At 41.1% G+C, this 20587-nt stretch overlaps 1 protein-coding gene across 3 annotated transcripts in view; it reads left to right on the top strand.

The window, feature by feature from the left end:
- PTPRN2 (protein tyrosine phosphatase receptor type N2) overlaps positions 1 to 20587 on the top strand; it is a 1057407-nt gene that overhangs the window by 418573 nt on the left and 618247 nt on the right. For all 3 annotated transcript variants that reach the window (XM_073334545.2, XM_073334547.2, XM_073334546.2), the window contains one exon: positions 10272 to 10722. In XM_073334545.2, coding sequence (XP_073190646.1) covers positions 10272 to 10722 — 451 coding nt within the window. The remainder of the gene's footprint in view (positions 1 to 10271; positions 10723 to 20587) is intronic.

The following is a 20587-nucleotide window of genomic DNA, read 5'->3' on the forward strand; positions in this document are numbered from 1 at the left end:
AAAAAGAAAAGGAGGACTTGTGGCACCTTAGAGACTAACAATTTTATTTGAGCATAAGCTTTCGTGAGCTACTCTGAAGCTTATGCTCAAATAAACTTGTTAGTCTCCAAGGTGCCACAAGTACGCCCTTCCTTATTTAGTGTTAGCTCATAGAAGACTCAGGTGGGAGTAGGTAGAGTTGCCAGCAATTTTAACATTAGTCTTGCTTGCTTAATTGTGTGTGTGTGTTAGAGGGGAAGGTTGTTACTTACAATATAACACCGTCATGTTTGGTTTTTGTGAAAAACTCACTGCAAACAATTTTTTATAATTGATGGAGATTTTTAAGGTTAAGGCTTGATTCTGCAAGATTCTGAGAACTCTGGCTTTGATCCAGCACAGTACTTAAGCATGCATTTAGCTTTAAGCATATGAATAGACCCATTGACTTCAGTTTAAAATGTGTATATTCCTCCAAGACTTGTTTATTATGGGTGCCTACAGTACTTCAGCCTTTAGGTAATGAGTTAGCTCAGTGTACCAGTTTCACCATATCCTTACAGAAAAATTGTTTAAACACCATTCTTGGAAATCTTACACTTCCATAACGGACTTACGACATGTGAGCAAACTGTTCTCAGAGAAGAGAACTGGTAACTCCTAATAATCCCATCAGCACTGATTACCTTGATGCACAACTCCTATAGGAATTATTTAAGCTCAGTACCAATGTGGACACAAGAACAAATGGATATAAACTGGTCATTGGGAAGTTTAGACTTGAAATTAGACAAGGGTTTCTAACCATCAGAGGAGTGAAGTTTTGGAATAGCCTTCCAAGAGAAGCAGTGGGGGCAAAAGATCTATCTGGCTTTAAGATTAAACTTGATAAGTTTATGGAGGAGATGGTATGATGGGATAACATGATTTTGGTAATTAATTTATCTTTAAATATTCATGGTAAATAGGCCTAATGGCCTGTGATGGGATGTTAGATGGGGTGGGCTCTGAGTTACTACAGAAAATTCTTTCCTGGGTATCTGGCTGGTGAATCTTGCCCATATGCTCAGGGTTTAGCTGATCGCCATATTTGGGGTCAGGAAGGAATTTTCCTCCAGGGCAGATTGGAAGAGGCCCTGGAGGTCTTTCACCTTCCTCTGTAGCATGGGGCACGGGTCACTTGCTGGAGCATTCTCTGCTCCTTGAAGTCTTTAAACCACGATTTGAGGACTTCAATAGCTCAGATATAGGTGAGAGGTTTTTCGCAGGAGTGGGTGGGTGAGATTCTGTAGCCTGCGTTGTGCAGGAGGTCGGACTAGATGATCATAATGGTCTCTTCTGACCTTATTATCTATAAATCTATGATTTCATTGTCAGTTCTTTGACTCACATCATCTGGTAAAACTAAGGTTTTTGTTTGCTATGGAAACAAAGACACACTGACACTTCCACTTCATGCATGTCATTCCATTAGAACCTATAATCAAGAACATTAGCCAATAGGAGTAAGAACTGGTAGAGAGGCAGAGCTACAGACTAGCACTGGATAGAACTGTGAAGGCTAAGACTAGGAAGTTCCATAACTGTTAACATCTGAGAGGGAAAGATGAACCTCTAGGAGGGCCAGGTGGGCGGAAATGACTTGGGAAGCCAACAGGAGAACTGGGGAATCACCACAAAAGTCAAGAAGGGCTGCAAGCATTTTGGTCTTAACATTTGTAACACAACTGAAGTAAGAACTTGTACGCAAGGGAAACCAGAGTACTAATCCACTCTTTTTTTTTTTGTTTAAAAATGAGAGAACATACAGTTTTCAATCAAATCTGTGCCAACTACATTTACAGCAGAGTAAATTACCATATTATTTGCAATCAGATGCCAGACCTTTCTATTACACTGAAATTGCACAATCAGGATTTAGAGGCAAAGTCTTCACTAGTTCTGATCAAAAGAGACTCTGTGGAGCCATTTTGCTTGATCGTCAATAAGCTTTTGACACTAACTACAGAGTATTAATTAACATTCTTTTCTGATGTAGCTTTTAAATGGGTTCAAAGATACAGGTCTCAGAAAGAAAGCAAAAGATATTTATGGAAGAATTATTAGTGAACCATTTGGCTGGTGTTATGTAGGAGGCCAGAAGAGATTATCATAATGGTCCCTCATGGCCTTAAAATCTATGAATCTACATAAAAACTGTGAGCATGGTGATCTGTCTTTCATCATGGCTGGACTACAACGGGGCTCTGCTTCAGGTCCTTTGCTGGTTTAAGTGTATATGAATGGTCTTTCCAGTACTGGAACTAAATGTGGTGGTTTCTTGTATGGTGTCATGTCACAGATATATGTAAGCAAACCATTAGTGACAATAGAAGACATTTTAATTCATATTTGTCCAGAGGACTAAATTCTGCTTGTGGATGCTTTTGTTGACTTTAACTGTAATTATATATAGGCATCCTAAGGCCTAATTTGGTCCAGGGTGTCTAAATGTCTCATCAGCCAGCTTTCTCTTAGTATGAAAGTATACCACAACATTGAGTACCATTTTTGTAAAACACTCATCCCACATGCTGATATAGTAATTGTACTATACTTTTTGTGGTCTTGTTTGGATATGTAGGATTTACATGAGCATATGGTATTTCTGGCATAGTGCTTTTACATATGATGCAGGGGTGTGTAGTTCATTCACTACTGAGTTTTGTTCTAACTGAAAGATGTACATCTATTTTAATACATATGTTGAAGAAAAGCTTTAGCTTATTGTGCTGTTGATGGCTTTTGGAAAACTCTTATTTTCTCTCATTATTGCCCAAAGGGTTCTGGTTTGAATGTGTGTTTTATGTTGCAGTTTATTTTGCCACCTTATCAAATTGGCACTGTGAACTTTGTGTTAAACTATTGTAATTAGCTATTGTGTCCCTACTGAAGTCAACGGATGCGAAGGATGAGTTAAAGTTTATAAGCACTGAATGTGAAAGGTCCTGTGAAAGTGCTAAGTAAAATTATTTTTTGTGATGCTGTGTCTTTCTATATTCTTAAAATGGGTTTTCACCAACTGTACGCCTCTTCCACATTGGGCAAATGGTTCTCCAAAGAAAGGCATGTTTAGGCATAAATGGTAATTCAGTGCACCACTGCTCTGTTGCCCTCACGTAGGTGAACTGGAAGTTAAAAAGTTATTCCATCTCTTACCTGCAAATTAACTGACATTCACCGGCCTCTTCTGTATACATCTCAACCTTCTTTTTTTTCAATAGCTCTTTGCAAAAGAAAATGCATATTCTATAAACTATCTCAGTGTGCATCTACAACGTATAGTTTAATGTGCCCTTCTGTGAACTTTCAAAGGGAAAATGTCAGTTACTTAACTTAACCACACCAGACATTGCCCTGATAATTCTGTGTTCAAAAAGGTTAATGTTTAGGTTTTACAGTATTTTTGATAGTGCCTCATGTGGATTATCTACATCACTCCTTGAAGGGTGATATGGGATTAAAAAAACATTATTTAAAGCAGGAGAGCCAGAATTTTCCAAAAAAGCCTTGTGACAGCTTAATATAATTTTTAAGGCTCTTACAGCAATGACATAACTTAATTGAGTACCATAACTACAAAACAATGCATGTTATTTCCATAATAATGGTTAACAGTGTCTATTGTCATGCATCCAAAAGCACCACAGAGGGAGTTAACAAGTCCCTGTAATCAATAGCAATTCAGGATATTAAAAAACAAACAAACCACTACCCTGCTCAGGTGTTACCCTGTCAAACTCATTTAACTTTGAAATTAGACAAACCAGCAGTGTTCATATGCATGAGTCTAGAATAAAACAGCACTTGAAACAGGACTAGCACAGTGGCCTTTAATGTTTATTATTAGATATGAAAATAAATAAAGTAAAAAGAAATAGTTACCAGATTCAAAGCTCTGTAGTGTAGGTAGCTCCGTCCCCATTCCATAAAATCGAAAGACTGTCTTTCATGCCAATTGACATAGCAATAGCTTATTCTTTATTAGATACTGTGTTTTAGTATTGCATTATTTACCCATGCCTTGTCTTTCCTGGGATTTCAGGCTGCATGTTTCTATATGCACATTTGTCCTTGTAGAAAAGGAGTACTTGTGGAACCTTAGAGACTAACAAATTTATTAGAGCATAAGCTTTCGTGAGCTAGAGCTCACTTCATCAGATGCATTCAGTGGAAAATACAGTGGGGAGATTTATATACACAGAGAACATGAAACAATGGGTGTTACCATACACACTGTAACCAGAGTGATCACTTAAGGAGAGCTATTACCAGCAGGAGAGCGGGGGGGCAGGGGGTGAGCGAACTTTTAGTAGTGATAAAAAGGTGGGCCATTTCCAGCAGTTGACAAGAACGTCTGAGGAACAGTGGGCGTGGGGGGGGGGATAAACATGGGGAAATAGTTTTACTTTGTGTAATGGCCCATCCACTCCCAGTCTCTATTCAAGCCTAAGTTAATTGTATCCAGTTTGCAAATTCATTCCACTTCAGCAGTCTCTTGTTGGAATCTGTTTATGAAGTTTTTTTGTTGAAGTATTGCCACTTTTAGGTCTGTAATCGAGTGACCAAAGAGATTGAAGTGTTCTCCAACTGGTTTTTGAATGTTATAATTCTTGACGTCTGATTTGTGTCCATTTATTCTTTTAAGTAGAGACTGTCCAGTTTGACCAATGTACATGGCAGAGGGGCATTGCTGGCACATGATGGCATATATCACATGTGCGGGTGAACGAGCCTCTGATATTGTGGCTAATATGATTAGGCCCTATGATGGTGTCCCCTGAATAGATATGTGAACACAGTTGGCAACGGGCTTTGTTTCAAGGATAGGTTCCTGGGTTAGTGGTTCTGTTGTGTGGTGTGTGGGGCAGGACTAAGTATTATTTAGACCGTCCGTGGCAGGTTTTTGTTCTTTAAAACTTCCAGTGACAGAGATTCCACAACCTCCCTAGGTAATTTGTTCCAATGCATAACTACCCTCACAGCAAGGAAGTTTTTCCTAATGTCTAGCCTAAATCTCCCTTGCTGCAGCTTAAGCCAATTTCTTCTTGTCCTGCCCTCAGTGGATAAGTAGAGCCCTGTGCAGATACAAAATGTATATCCATGGATATGTAGGGTGACCAGATTTCCCTATGCTGAATATGGGAAACCTGGTAAAATTACTCATTTTCAAGCGAGATCAATGGCAATCAATCAGAACTATGCAGTACAAACATTCAGATGAACATAAAGTTGACTGAGCCCCTGTTAAAAAGAAATACTGTGTAGTTCAGTGGTGGGCAACCTGCAGCCCATGGGCCTGTCAGGGTAATCCGCTGGCAGGCCGAGAGACAGTTTTTGTACATTGACCATCCACAGGCACGGCCACCCGCAGCTCTCAGTGTCTGCGGTTTGCTGTTTCTGGCCTATGGGAGCTACAGAAAGCAGCACGGGCTGACCGAGAACAGGGATTTTGTAGGGGAACAAAAGGGAGATGTCATCTTGTGCTAGGCATATGAACAGCTGGCCATTGTCAATGGGTTGGTAATCAACCAAGAGAAGCTAGAGCAATGGCCACATTTTAAGATAAGGAATGACTCTATCCAGTAGTTCACGAACCACAGACTAATGAAGTATGGGCCTGCCTTCTGCTACCCTGGCTTTTTCATTGGGAGTCACTTTGTCTTACACACTCAGTATTGTGCACCGGCCACCTGGGAAGGGAGAAAACCCTTGAAAGAATTACTAGTTGGTTCTATTGGCCAGACATCTATAAAGAGGTGAGGGATTACTGTGTGTCCTGCCTGGAGTGTCAGTTAGCAGGACCCAAGAGTTCTCTAAAGGCCCGCCTTGTACCAATGCTGGTTTTAGACATCCCGTTTGAGAGGACTGGCATGGATTTGATTGGACCACTAGAGAGGAATGCAAACGGACACCAACACATACTGGAGATCATGGATTATGTAACACAGTACCCGAAGGCTATTCCACTTTGCACAACTAATGTGCCAACCATGGAACTTATGAAGGTCTTTGTGAAGGTAGAGATCCTAAAATAAATAGTAATGGACCAAGGAATGAACTTCATGTCATAACTGAGGAAGAATTTGTGTAAGCTACTGAAAATCAAATCTCAGAGAACATCCATTCACTGCCCACAAATAGATACCTACTTGAATGCTTCAATGGGACCCTAAAAGGGCTGCTGAGAAAGTTTATGGTGGAGGACCCTTTCCATTGGGATCCACCACTCTAATTTGCAGTTGCGTGATTCCTCAGGCCTTAATGGGGTTCTTGCCTGTCAGGTTGTTATATGGTAAATAACCTGGGGGGATTCTAGACCTAATTCAAGGTACCTGGGAGAATCAGGAGCCCATAGGCACCAGCGTAGTGCAGTACATTCTCCAGCTATGAGAGACACTCAGGACTTTGTGAAGGAAAATCTCTTAAAGGCCCTGAACTGTCTTGAGCAAGCCTATAATAGGGCACCGGCTCATGTGAATTCCACCCTGGCAACAGGTACTGCTGTTGTTGCCCAGGTAACAGTCAAAGTTAATGACTAAAATGGCATGCCGGAGGGACGAGTGCATTACGAGATATAGTAGTCCAGGAAGAGGAAAGAAACCCAGATTTACCATATAAGTCTTCTGAGGGTACGGTGGGACTGTGAGACCTTATTCTTAACACCTTCCTAACACCCAACACCAAATCCAGACCTGGCCCCCAGGCTCCACTGTGCTAAGACCCGGACACAATTTCCTTGCAGGGAAGGCTATTGGAACCCCAACTGACTCAGATATTGCAAGTGGCCTAATCTCTTCCTTCTGTGATCTCATCATGACCTGGATGAACCTGTTTGTTTTTTCACCACACCACAAAGGTGCCTGGATGGAGAGTCAGTGAGAGCCACCATCTTCTGTCCAGGAAGGTGTGGAATCTAGTACATTTGGGAGCTTTAGGTGATGATGACCTAGGGATAGTAGACAAATTTCACAGTGGGTGGCGGAGACTCATTGTCTTGGTGCCCAAGGCTTGGGATGACTTGGTTTTGCATTGACTTGAGGAAAGTGAATGGGATATCCATGTTTGACACACATCCCATGCCCCAAGTTGATGAGTTGTTGGAGTGGTTGGGGGCAGAGAAGCTTATCTAGACCTTAGATGTGATCAAGATCTGCTGGTAGATTCCCTTAACCAAGGGATTTTGATGAAAAAGGTCTTTGCAACCCCTTTTGGACTGTACCAGTTCAGGACTGTGCCCTTCAGCCTCATGGTACCGTGGCCACCTTCCAGTGACTGATGGACATGGTTCTGTGATCACACAGCCCAGTATGGAGTGGCCTCCATAGACAATATAGTCATTCATAGTTGTAATTGAGAAAGATACCTTGAGCATATTTTGGTGGTCCTACAGGCCCTCAAGCAAGCCAGCCTCATGGAAAACCAGGCCAAGTGCTGGTTGGAATTTCATGAGGTAACATACCTGGGACATAATTGTCAGGAGGGGCAAACTTGACCTCTGATTGAGAAATACCAGGCCTTGAGCAATTGCCCTATTCCATCAATAAAGAAACAAGTTAGATGTTTTTGGGGCCTGGCTGGATATTATAGATGATTCATACCTAGATTCGTCATGATAGCAGCACCCTCAGTTAGTTAAGAACTCTAGCCCCAAGAAAGTTGCTGGTCTGAGGCCTGTGACAAAGCCTTCAGGATCTTGAAAGATCTTCTGAGCAAAGTACCAGTCCTCTTCCACCATGACTTCACCCAACTGTTCATACTCCACATGGATGCTTGAGATGTGGAGCAAGGGGTGGTGTTGTCCCAGGACTTCTAAGGGGAAGAACATCCAATAGTGTGTATTAGCCAGAAGCTATTTTCCCTAAGAGAGACTCTACTCCACTACGAAGAAAGAGGCTTAATCAGCATCAAGGGAGGTTTAAGTTAGATATTAGGAAAAAATTTCTAACTATAAGGATAGTCAAGTACTGGAATAGGCTTCCAAGGGAGGTTGTGGAATGCTCATCATTGGAGGTTTTTAAGGACAGGTTAGACAAACACCTGTTGGGATGGTTTAGCTATACTTGGTTCTGCCTCAGCGCAGGGCTGGACTAGATGACCTCTTGAGGTCCCTTCAGCATGATATTTCTATGATTCTGTGATTAGCCCAGAGGTTCAGCATCAGCTAAATGCGTAGCCATTGTCTGTTCAAGAGGTAAAGCTCAAAGGTAAATCTGCATGTGCTAGTGTGCCACAGACATGGAACTCAAATGCACTTTCTTTGCTGACAAAGGAGATTATAGCTCTCCACTCTCTATGAACATAAACCATTGTAGAAAATTCATGGAGTGACTATTACTCTGAGGGGGAATCTGCTTCTTGGCAAAGGAAAGATGTTGCAAAATCATCTCTCTAATGGAGGCCGGGGGGGGGGGGGGGAGGGTGTGTTAAAGTTACTTGTGGGGAAGAATAAAATAATGGCCCCCAAATGAAGAACTGGATAAAAGTTGAAGTTCATTCTTTCATCTTCTGAACTCGTAAGGTCCACTCCTGACCTCTTTCATCTTTATGGAGACTGAGAGGAGGTGTGTTAATACTGGTCTTCTGGCCCAATTCCAATTTGTGTAATGACATTCTAGCAATTTGCATTCCTGAGAAGTATATATTTCTCTGCAATCTAGATTCAGAATGTTACATTTCCTGTTTTAAACTGTTGTTTTAACAGTGCATAGCAACACTACACATCTGCCGGGTTTCATGTCATTAGGGACCAAAATGATCAGCATACTATATATTCAAACTATTCCAATACTGTATATTATTGTTGTGGTTAGTATTTATTTATATTACAGTAACACCTAGAAAGTCAGTTGAGATCAGGGTCCCATTGTGCAAAGCACTGTACAGGTTATGAAACAGTCCCTGTCTCAAAGAGTGATAATCTAAATAAGATTTTACAACCTAAATATTGCAATTTAAGTTTGTAAAGTATTTAGTGGTCTCTTAAAATGAAAGATGTTGCATAAGTGTTAGGTTTTATTTTTGGTGGGGGGGGGGGGGGGAAGAACGGGTTGGTTACTGATAAGCCTGTCTTCAGGTCATGAGTACCCTTTAGAGGGAAAACACATGATCTTAACAAAGATGCTTTTAACATTTAATTATACTAAATGTGAAATTAGAGGAGTCAGCTTATTATTGTAAGTGTCATCTGTAGTTTAAAAAGGAATACCAACTACTAAAATTTAATTAAAAAACCGAAATTTTAAAAATTCAATGAAAACAGTTATTTTTAAACAAATAGACATTGTTCTGCAATGTCTGAAACCCAGTCGTTGCAGCATTGAGATTCTGAAACTGAAATGAATAAAAACAAAAGGAGAATGGACTTCATTGGATTTTCTTTGTCCAGATCAATATAAAAAGAGCATACATAATTGCAAGCCAATTGAATTTTATGATTTTCTCACCTGTAATAATCTAAAGTGATATTAGTAACGTAAGTAACAAAATATAGTGTCTTTTTAAAGCAATCCTTCAAGTGTACCCGAGTTTGCACATTGGTCGGAAGGTTATGTGGCAGATTTTGATTTCTTGATTAATTTTGCCTAGCATTAAAATACAATGGAATGTGTGCCCATGTAATTCTTCCCTTTTATTCCGTGCTGACAAGGCCTCAACTGGTGTACTGTGTCCAGTTCTGGGCATCACATTTCAGAAAAGATATGAACAAGTTGGAGAAAGTCCAGAGAAGAGCAACAAAAATAATGAAAGGTCTGATGTTGAAAACATAATCTATGAGGGAAGATTGAAAAAATTGGGTTTGTTTAGTCTGGAGAAGAGAAGACTGAGAGGGGACATAACAATTTTCAAATACATAAAGAAAGTTGTTACATGGAGGAGGAAGAAAAATTGTTCTCCTTAACCTCTGAGGATAGTACAAGAAGCAAAAGGCTTAAATTGCAGCAAGGTCAGTTTAGGATGGACATTAGGAAAAACTTCCTAACTATCAGGGTAGTTAAGCACTGGAACAAATTGACGAGGAGGTTGCAGAATCTCCATCACTGGAGGCTTTTAAAACAGGTTAGACAGACACCTGTTAGGAGTGGTTTAGTTATTACATAGTCCTGCCTTGAGTGCAGGGGACTGGATTAGATGACCTCTTGAGGTCCCTTTCAGTCCTACACTTCTATGACTCTATGTTCCTGAACAACAAGTAAGCGTTATAATGCACGATACATTGCAATAATGGCCTAACCTAATTTTTTTCACTCCAGGATGACCTCATTATAGACTACATGATGCAGAAGTCCAAAGGACAAGCACCTGCTTTGACCCAGCAAAAGTCTGCTGAGAATCTTGCATTGAGGACCTTCAATCAACCTCAGCTGGACAGCTTCCCGCCAGAGTCAGATGCAGAACTCGACAGAAAAGCTCTGATTTCTGCACTACGTGCCTATGTCGCTCAAAAGATGGCAGCACGGAACAATGATAAAAGCTCCATTGGCAGGACTAAATGGTCTCACCTCTATGCAAATAGGTTCCGTTCATCTCAGACTGGCCATTTTGATGGAACCTTTGCCAAAGAAGAGACAGAAGACTTTAAAATGAATCAGCCATTCCTGCAGAGACCTGGAGCTGTAGTGCTGGGACCAAGTTCAGAGATGCTGAGTTATAAATCTGCTTCTCCTCAGGGTGATCCTAAAGATCCTCTGAATGCAGTGGATGGTAAGATTTATATTTATTTATTTATTTATTTTATCATCTGTGAAGCTTCCATCATGTGTTCTAGGCATGTTTGCAAAGATTATAATAGATTTTATAAGCATTAAAATCGTCATGTAGAATAAGTTCCCCTCCTACGACTGAGATATTTATATTTATCTACCACTACAATCACAACCGTAACAGCCCAAATCTAACCATTCCTTCCCTACATACTGCTTCCCACGTCCTTCAACACATCCTCCCCTTCTGCATGTGAAAAATGTACTGCATTCCATAATACCTAGCACTTATATAACTCTACATTTTCAAAACACTTTATAAACAATAACTAACTGTTGGAATCCATTTGTACTCAAATCAGCTTTCATGCACATCTGTCACATTGCACAGTACTTAGGTAGAACTGTCTCTTTGTTTTTGGTCTTCTGTTTTCTTTATTTAGCTGTAAATTGGAGGACCCTGGATAAAATGAAAAGTTAGCAAAAAGAGAATAATTACTGAAATATACTCAATCATATAAACTCTGGCATACTGCATGTGAAGAGGAGCAGGTTGTCAGTTCACGAAGACCTGAGATATGGGGAAGCAGGAGGATGAGGGTTTCAGCTGGAATTGGCTGAACTATCAATTGCAAACAATTATTTGCCAAATTTGACCTTTTTTTCTATTTGCTAACTGTTCATGAGCAGATCATGATTTTTATGAATTTGTTTTATTCATATTCCTATGGCTTAACAGATACTTAACAATCATAGTGTAACATGTCATGGGATCTTGTGATTTATTTCAGTGGTGCTTCGTGAGTCAACCTGTATCTTCCTTACATGGCTTGAGGGTAGGGAGAGTTTGGAAAGTAGTGTGCATCCACTTGAACATTTGTGTGAACTAAACCAAGTATTGATGTTACTGTTGCAGTTCAGAGTGCCTGCCAAATCAATGAATCAATCCCTCATGCTCAGCTATGCATATGGATTTGATGCCTTGCAGCTGCTCTTTCTACCTTAATTCCAGCTGATCCCCATCTGACCATGTAGAAAAGGGCTTTCATGAGTCCCTTCCCTAGTTTACATTACCAACAAAGTTTTTTCTCCTTTGTTTGCTTTTGAAACACAAAATTGCTGAAACTTTGGCTTTTTGTCTGAAGGCAGACAATATCTGCAGTCCAATGGATGCCCAAAGTGAAAGCAGTCTTGGTATGGTACCTCGAGGGATTATAGGTTTCAAAGAACAAACTGTAATGTAAATCAAATCCAGATGGCACTGTAGGCACAGGTTGCATGGTTTTGCGGCTACACTCAAAGGAAAATAGGCCCATACTGGTTATACTGTCCTCCAACTGTTCCACTTCACCTTTCCTAGCAGGAGTCGATAGGCAACAAACATATTTAATGCTTACAGTGAATAACATGTTTAAAAATTCATTGGATTGTGCTTCTTTGACTTTCACATGCATAACGTATCCTGTAGTAAGGTACAGTTTTGCTAGCTTGCTTTTATATATGCAGTTATATGAACTTATTAAATGTCCTGAAACGATTCATGTGAAGAATCAGTAGTATTGTTGATTATTTTTTTTTGCTTCTTTGAGTCATTTATTAGTCCTTTTAGATACACATAAGGTAACACATCAGTATATTCACAGTATAAAGTAGCAGTTGTTAGAAGTGATGGACAGGGACTGAATCTGCCAATCTGAGCAGCTTTCCTGCCTGTAGCAAACTGCCAAAATCCAGCCAGAGGTTTAGCCTAATGATATGATTGCTCTCTATAAATTTATCAGAGGGATAAATACAAGAGAGGGAGAGGAGTTATTTAAATTAAGCGCCAGTGAGGACACAAGAACAAATGGCTATAAACTCACCATCAACAAGTTTAGGTTTGACATTAGGCGAAGGATTCTAACTGTCAGAGGAGTGAAGTGCTGGAACAGCCTCCAAGGGGAGCAGTGGAGGGAAAAAATCTAACTGGCTTCAAGACTGAGCTTGATAAATTTACGGATGGAATGGTATGATGAGATTGCCTACAATGGCATGTGGCCCGTTGGCAACTGCCATTAGCAAAAATCCCCAACTGCTGGAAATGGGACACTAGATGTGGAGGGCTCTGAGTTACTACAGAGAATTCTTTCCCAGGTATCTGTCTGGCGAGTCTTGCCCACATGCTCTGGAACTAACTGCTCGCCATCTTTGGGCTCAGGAAGGAATTTTCCCCCAGGTCAGATTGCCACAGACCCTGGGGGGTTTTGCCTTCCTCTGCAGCATGGGACATGAATCACTTGCATGTTTAAACTAGTGTAAATGATGGATTCTCTGTAACTTGAAGTCTTTAAACCATGATTTGAGGGCTTCAGTAACTCAGTAAGAGGTCTATTTCAGGAGTTGCTAGGTGAGGTTCTGTGGCCTGCAGTGTGCAGGAGTTCAGAGTAAGTGATCACGATGGTCCCTTCTGACCTTAAAGTCTACACAGAAGATTTGCACTGAGGGCAATAGTTGTGTATCTGTGGAGAGATTTTGTTTCTTCTCTTGTTTTTCCCCTTTCTCCTCTGAATCTGCCATCTCCCCCTGCTCCTAATCTTCCTCTAATCTTGCTGGTTGTGTGGCCTTTCTGTACATGTGCAAGCTACCAGCCCATTCTTCTTCTTCAGTCAGTCAAATCATCAGCATTCCCTATTTTTCCTAACATACGTGGTCAAAGTGCCAACCACAGAAGTGCTCACATATTAAACAGAGCACAGGACAGTGACTTGAGCTTGTGTCCCTACTCTGGCCACATGTTTCAGAAGTCGGAAAGGAAGAGAATAAGTCTGGCAGAACAACACAGAATGCCTCGAGCAGATCATCAGTGAGAGTTGGTGGGGAACAAGAGGAGGTTAACTAGGGAGCAGGAGGGAGACACTCATGCACAGGAAAATGCCTGGGAATGTTCTTAAACCACTCATAACTAACAGGTGTGAAAGACAGAGGGTGCCCAGGAGTGGTGTGATCTGAGCAGGCACTGGCTTTCGAGACAAACTCCAATTGTTAAAGTAAAAACCTGCCAACTGCACAAGTCGATGTGCAACTGAGCCCAGCTTTGTGCAGACTAGTTTGATTCATGAATCATTACATTTTCAGGCTCCCCTGCCTAAGCCCAAGTGAGGCATTCACAGGGATTTTTATGAATAAAAATCAAGTTTTCTTGTTTAAAGTGCAAAAAACCTTTTGAAAATACCCCAAGCATCCTATGTCATGGTCACCAACCAGCTGTTTCTCAGGTGAATCACTGGTGAAATCAGTATTATAATAAATATATGAAAACCTAATGTTTACTGTTTGTCAGGATGCTGGTCCCTTAGAATTCCACAGCAATAGCAGGGATAGATCTCAAATCCTCCAGCTCGAGGTAAAGGAGATTTTTGTTAGTAATGCATGGCCTCCTTGAGATAGGTTTCAGAGTAACAGCTGTGTTAGTCTGTATTCGCAAAAAGAAAAGGAGTACTTGTGGCACCTTAGAGACTAACCAATTTATTTGAGCATGAGCTTTCGTGAGCTACAGCTCACTTCATCAGATGCATGCCATGGAAACTGCAGCAGACTTTATATATACACAGAGAATATGAAAAAATACCTCCTTCCACCCCATTGTCCAGCTGGTAATAGCTTATCTAAAGTGATCATCAGGTGGGCCATTTCCAGCACAAATCCAGGTTTTCTCACCCTCCACCCCCCCCCACAAATTCACTCTCCTGCTGGTGATAGTCCATCCAAAGTGACAACTCTGAATAGGTCGGAATATGAACAAGAGGCTGCTCGGCAGCTCTCCAACACGAGTTTCTACAAGCCATTACCCTATGGTCCCACTGAGAGTTACCAAAAGCAACTACAGCATTTGCTCAAGAAACTTCCTGAAAAAGCACAAGATCAAATCCGCACAGACACACCCCTGGAACCCCGACCTGGGATATTCTATCTACTACCCAAGATCCATAAACCTGGAAATCCTGGGCGCCCCATCATCTCAGGCATTGGCACCCTGACAGCAGGATTGTCTGGCTATGTAGACTCCCTCCTCAGGCCCTACGCTACCAGCACTCCCAGCTACCTTCGAGACACCACTGACTTCCTAAGGAAACTTCAATCCATCGGTGATCTTCCTGACAACACCATCCTGGCCACTATGGATGTAGAAGCCCTCTACACCAACATTCCACACAAAGATGGACTACAAGCCGTCAGGAACAGTATCCCCGATAATGTCACGGCTAACCTGGTGGGTGAACTTTGTGACTTTGTCCTTACCCATAACTATTTCACATTTGGGGACAATGTATACCTTCAGATCAGCGGCACTGCTATGGGTACCCGCATGGCCCCACAGTATGCCAACATTTTTATGGCTGATTTAGAACAGTGCTTCCTCAGCTCTCGTCCCCTAAAGCCCCTACTCTACTTGCGCTATATTGATGACATCTTCATCATCTGGACCCATGGAAAAGAAGCCCTTGAGGAATTCCACCATGATTTCAACAATTTCCATCCCACCACCAACCTCAGCCTGGTCCAGTCCACACAAGAGATCCACTTCCTGGACACTACAGTGCTAATAAACAATGGTCACATAAACACCACCCTATACCGGAAACCTACTGACCGCTATTCCTACCTGCATGCCTCCAGCTTTCACCCTGACCACACCACACGATCCATCGTCTACAGCCAAGCTCTGTGATACAACCGCATTTGCTCCAACCCCTCAGACAGAGACAAACACCTACAAGATCTCTGTCAAGCTTTCTTACAACTACAATACCCACCTGCAGAAGTAAAGAAACAGATTGATAGAGCCAGAAGAGTTCCCAGAAGTTACCTACTACAGGACAGGCCTAACAAAGAAAATAACAGAACGCCACTAGCCGTCACCTTCAGCCCCCAACTAAAACCCCTCCAACGCATTATTAAGGATCTACAACCTATCCTAAAGGATGACCCAACACTCTCACAAATCTTGGGAGACAGGCCAGTCCTTGCCTACAGACAGCCCCGCAACCTGAAGCAAATACTCACCAACAACCACATACCACACAACAGAACCACTAACCCAGGAACTTATCCTTGCAACAAAGCCCATTGCCAATTGTGCCCACATATCTATTCAGGGGACACCATCACAGGGCCTAATAACATCAGCCACACTATCAGAGGCTCGTATACCTGCACATCCACCAATGTGATATATGCCATCATGTGCCAGCAATGCCCCTCTGCCATGTACATTGGTCAAACTGGACAGTCTCTACGTAAAAGAATAAATGGACACAAATCAGATGTCAAGAATTATAACATTCATAAACCAGTCGGAGAACACTTCAATCTCTCTGGTCACGCAATCACAGACATGAAGGTCGCTATCTTAAAACAAAAAAACTTCAAATCCAGACTCCAGCGAGAAACTGCTGAATTGGAATTCATTTGCAAATTGGATACTATTAATTTAGGCTTAAATAGAGACTGGGAGTGGCTAAGTCATTATGCAAGGTAGCCTATTTCCTCTTGTTTTTTCCTACCCCCCCCCAGATGTTCTGGTTTAACTTGGATTTAAACTTGGAGAGTGGTCAGTTTGGATGAGCTATTACCAGCAGGAGAGTGAGTTTGTGTGTGTATGGGGGTGGGGGGGATGTGAGAAAACCTGGATTTGTGCTGGAAATGGCCCACCTTAATTATGCACATTGTAGGGAGAATGGTCACTTTGGATGAGCTATTAGCAGCAGGATAGTGAGTTTGTGTGTGTGGTTTTTGGGAGGGGGGTGAGGGGGTGAGAGAACCTGGATTTGTGCAGGAAATGGCCCAACTTTATTATCATGCACATTGTGTAAAGAGTTGTCACTTTGGATGGGCTATCACCAGCAGGAGAGTGAATTTGTGTGTGTGGGGGGGTGGAGGGTGAGAAAACCTGGATTTGTGCTGGAAATGGCCCACCTGATGATCACTTTAGATAAGCTATTACCAGCTGGACAATGGGGTGGGAGGAGGTATTTTTTCATATTCTCTGTGTATATATAAAGTCTGCTGCAGTTTCCACGGCATGCATCTGATGAAGTGAGCTGTAGCTCACGAAAGCTCATGCTCAAATAAATTGGTTAGTCTCTAAGGTGCCACAAGTACTCCTTTTCTCCTTGAGATAGTTCAGCGTTCCCTATTCTGATTCTATCCAGTACTGGGGAGAGGAAGAGTGATACGGGCACCCTGAAGTTTACACGTGCACAGACATGCATGCACACACATATGCTACCTGCTGTATTACAATATCCACTAACTTCTGACCCTCTTCTTCCTTGTTTTAGGAAATTCATAGGAACTAACTGAAATTCCCAAAAGGGTTTTTCAATAAATACAGGACCCAACACAGAGGTCTATAAATTCCCCTTATTGTATTTCAAATGGGCTTCTCATCTTATCAGCTGAAAATGATATACAAGAATGGCTGTGTGCCAGCACAAGTGGGAAAACATCCATATTTAAAATAAACAAAAACACTTACTTAACAGCATATTTATTAGTCCAAGGTAGATACACAAGCTCTCTCCCCAGACCTTTTTACAAAGCAAATCATTTTCACCAGCTTGTATTGACCGTCTGGATAGACTTCTGCTGGTGCTCCTTCTGGCATACTTAAACACATCACATTCCTCAAGTTCCTCAGCACTGGCTCTGCTCTGCAACTCTTCTGGTTTTTTAATAGGTAAGACAGTAGTGGTTCAATAATGGTAGCATACAGTACTGTAATGCCTAGTTTTTGTCAAGTTTGAAGTCAGCACTGGCATGATGCTGTTTTTCAGGAGTTGTTCTTTTTGATGGGCAGTTTCCTGGTGACATTGGCTAGATCAGGAATAGCAGCATCACAGGGAGGCAGGAAGCTTCTCGTATTCTGGTTTATTCCGTGAACCAGAAGGACCTGCAGAGAGCCTGTTAGTGGAATCTGGAGCAGGGCCTGTGGCCATTCATATTCTCTTGTGTGATTTCTCTTGCCCTTATTTCCATTTTTCAGTTGAGACTGTGCTTTGTTATCAGCTATGAACCTATGGAAGTGGACTAAGGAGATAAGACTTTGCCAGATAACATATACAAAGAAAAGAAGAGAGCTTGAAAAAAGTAAAGTGAAATTGAAATGACAAGATTATGTTGGCAGCTTGTTGTTCAGTAACTCAGTTGCTGATTTGGCAGCTGGTTCTGATGTGAGGACATTAAACTGCTCTTTAGAAAAATACAATAATGTTACGTTTATATAACATTTTTAATTAGATGTGGCCTGAACCAAAATCTTGGATCTCAACTTTAGGGGGAAATTTGGGTCTGGATCTGAATGTCATGGCTGGTCAGGATCTGTATGGAGTAGAACCTAATCCTGGACAGACAGAGATTAAAGTCTTCTGGGGCCCAACGCCAGTTTGAACTTGGAAACCACCTGACTTCCCCAGTTTACAGCAAGAACTTAAACTACATGATGTTACCACTGTCCTGACTTATGTTGTTTATCTTAATTAAATGAACATACTTTATACTCTTTTTTGTTCAATGAAATAAACCCTACACGCTTTTTGCTAGGATTTAGAAGCCTAAATCATGTTTACTTTCAGTGAGACTTGAGCTTCTAAGTGCCTAAATCACTTTTTAAAATGAGACTTAGGCTTCTGAGGCATTTTAGAAAATGTTACCCTAAGTCTAATTTTTTGGTACAATGACTTTTAATGTCTAGGAGGTCAAAGTCCCTGAGTTGAGTTTGCTCATTGTACTATGGAGGTGGCTTCTAACTCTTTTGAGTGCTGAAAATTAGCATTCAGTATTTATGTGTATGCTAGAAAGGCAGAAGTAGATTCTTAGTGTAATCTATGTGATAGAAAGAGTTGATAACAATTTGTAAATTTCACTTTTCTCTTTGGGGAAAGGTGCAGAAAATACATAAAATGGTCATGAAACCTTCAAAATCTTGATGGTCCAGAGATTACACATGTATTCATGATCAAAAACTACTGGAAAACAGTCATTGATTTTGTTTTAGGTTTCCACTGTTCTTTTTATAGATTCACTGAGGTCATGCAATCATACATGGTGTTTCAAACATACTCTTTTGTACTATGATTTGCCATGTATATATATATCAACATACCTGAAAAGCTTTTTTTGTTTTGGGTTGCAACGGACATTTAGTCCATTCTTCCCTATTTGGTTTATTTGCTTCCTCTTCATTATTTTGCCTGTTGTTCCTGATCATTTTCATCTAGCTATACAAACAGTGCACAACCCAGAACTAATGCCTAAACCGAAATTTGGCAATTGCATTGATTTGCTAGTATTATTAAATCTGTGCAGTATAGTATCCCACATTATCATCCTTAGTGTGTTTTTTTTAATGGCTCATCTTCTGAGCTAACTGTTGAGCTTCTAATCTTGCAGAAGGCTTCTGGGATTCATCCTGGCTAAGTCTGACTAAAGCTTTTTTGATTTCTGTATGCCCATGCAGAGAAACCTAGATTCATCTGTTCTTTTAGAATACCCAATTGAAGAAAGGCATTTAATCATTTTTTTACTGGTTTTTGATCACTGGTGACGGTCGTCACTGCTGGCCGCCACTTCCCGCAGCCCCCGTTGGCCTGCAGCGGTGAACCGTGGCCAGTGGAGCCGCGATTAGCCGAACCTGCGGACGTGTCAGGTAAACAAACCGGCCCGGCCCGCCAGGGGCTTTCGCTGAACAAGCGGCGTCCCAAGTTTGGGAAACACTGACGTGAGATATTCATTTCCTAATGGTCAGTGGAAGCCAGTAGTAAACGATAAGCTAAACATGTGTAACAGTTGTACAGTATTATGCAGCACCCTTCAAATATAGCTCCCAATTCTACCAAATTGACTTACTTTGAATAGAACCTTACTGCACAGGTTCTTTCATTAGTGCAAGGAATATACACTAGCCACCTCAATGGGCTGCTTTCATCTTGTTTGGAGGCATAGAATATACTTTTCAACACAACTTTTAAAAGCAATTTATAACCCTTTTTTGAGATATCAATGTTTCTATGTTGTTGTTTTTCCTACCTGACACTACAGACCTAAAAATACCTGCTTTGTAAACAGAGAGACACAGACGCATGGTAGCAAACTGTATAGTGAATTAGTGAGGAGTGGGTGAGGTATTATCTTTTATTGGACGAACTTTTGTTTGTGAAAGAGACAAGCTTACACAGAGCTCTTCTTCAGGTGAACTGGTGAATTAGTAGTCAGTATTGATAAGCACAAAAGAGATCATGTGGCTGAAAAATGGTTTCTGAGACCATAGGAAACCTTTAATTAAGTGAGGCATCTCCAAAGGAGATTTGGATAAGGTCTGCAGAGTACTCAGCCCAGTGGCAATGAAGTGTGAGTGGACAGTCAAATAAAAGCTCTTTTTTTTGGATGCTCATTGGGCTGTTACAGTTGTGATTGTAGTGGTAGATAAATATAAATATCTCAGTCGTAGGAGGGGAGCTTATTCTACATGTCTTTCCCCGTTCCAAAATTTTTAATAATGTTTTAGCTACTTCCCGTATTTAAAAAATTCACAAATATATAAATAAATAATCACACCAGAAAGTGTGTTTATCCAAAATCCTTATCCTTAGCTATCTCTTACTTCAGTAATGATACCTATACAACTTATTGACTAGACAAGACTTATAATATAAAATATGGCTCAACGATTGATTCATAGAATGGTAGATAGAGCTGAATCATACACCAGCTGACACAGTATTTCCTACATGTAATTGTAGTCATCATGCCTGTGCTATTTTAATATAATCAAATAAATAACCATCAAGCTACCTTAACAGTTATCTTAATTGACTACTATTGTCAAG

This window comes from Lepidochelys kempii, chromosome 2 (genome assembly GCF_965140285.1).
Source record: "Lepidochelys kempii isolate rLepKem1 chromosome 2, rLepKem1.hap1, whole genome shotgun sequence".
Lineage (NCBI taxonomy): Eukaryota > Metazoa > Chordata > Testudines > Cheloniidae > Lepidochelys > Lepidochelys kempii.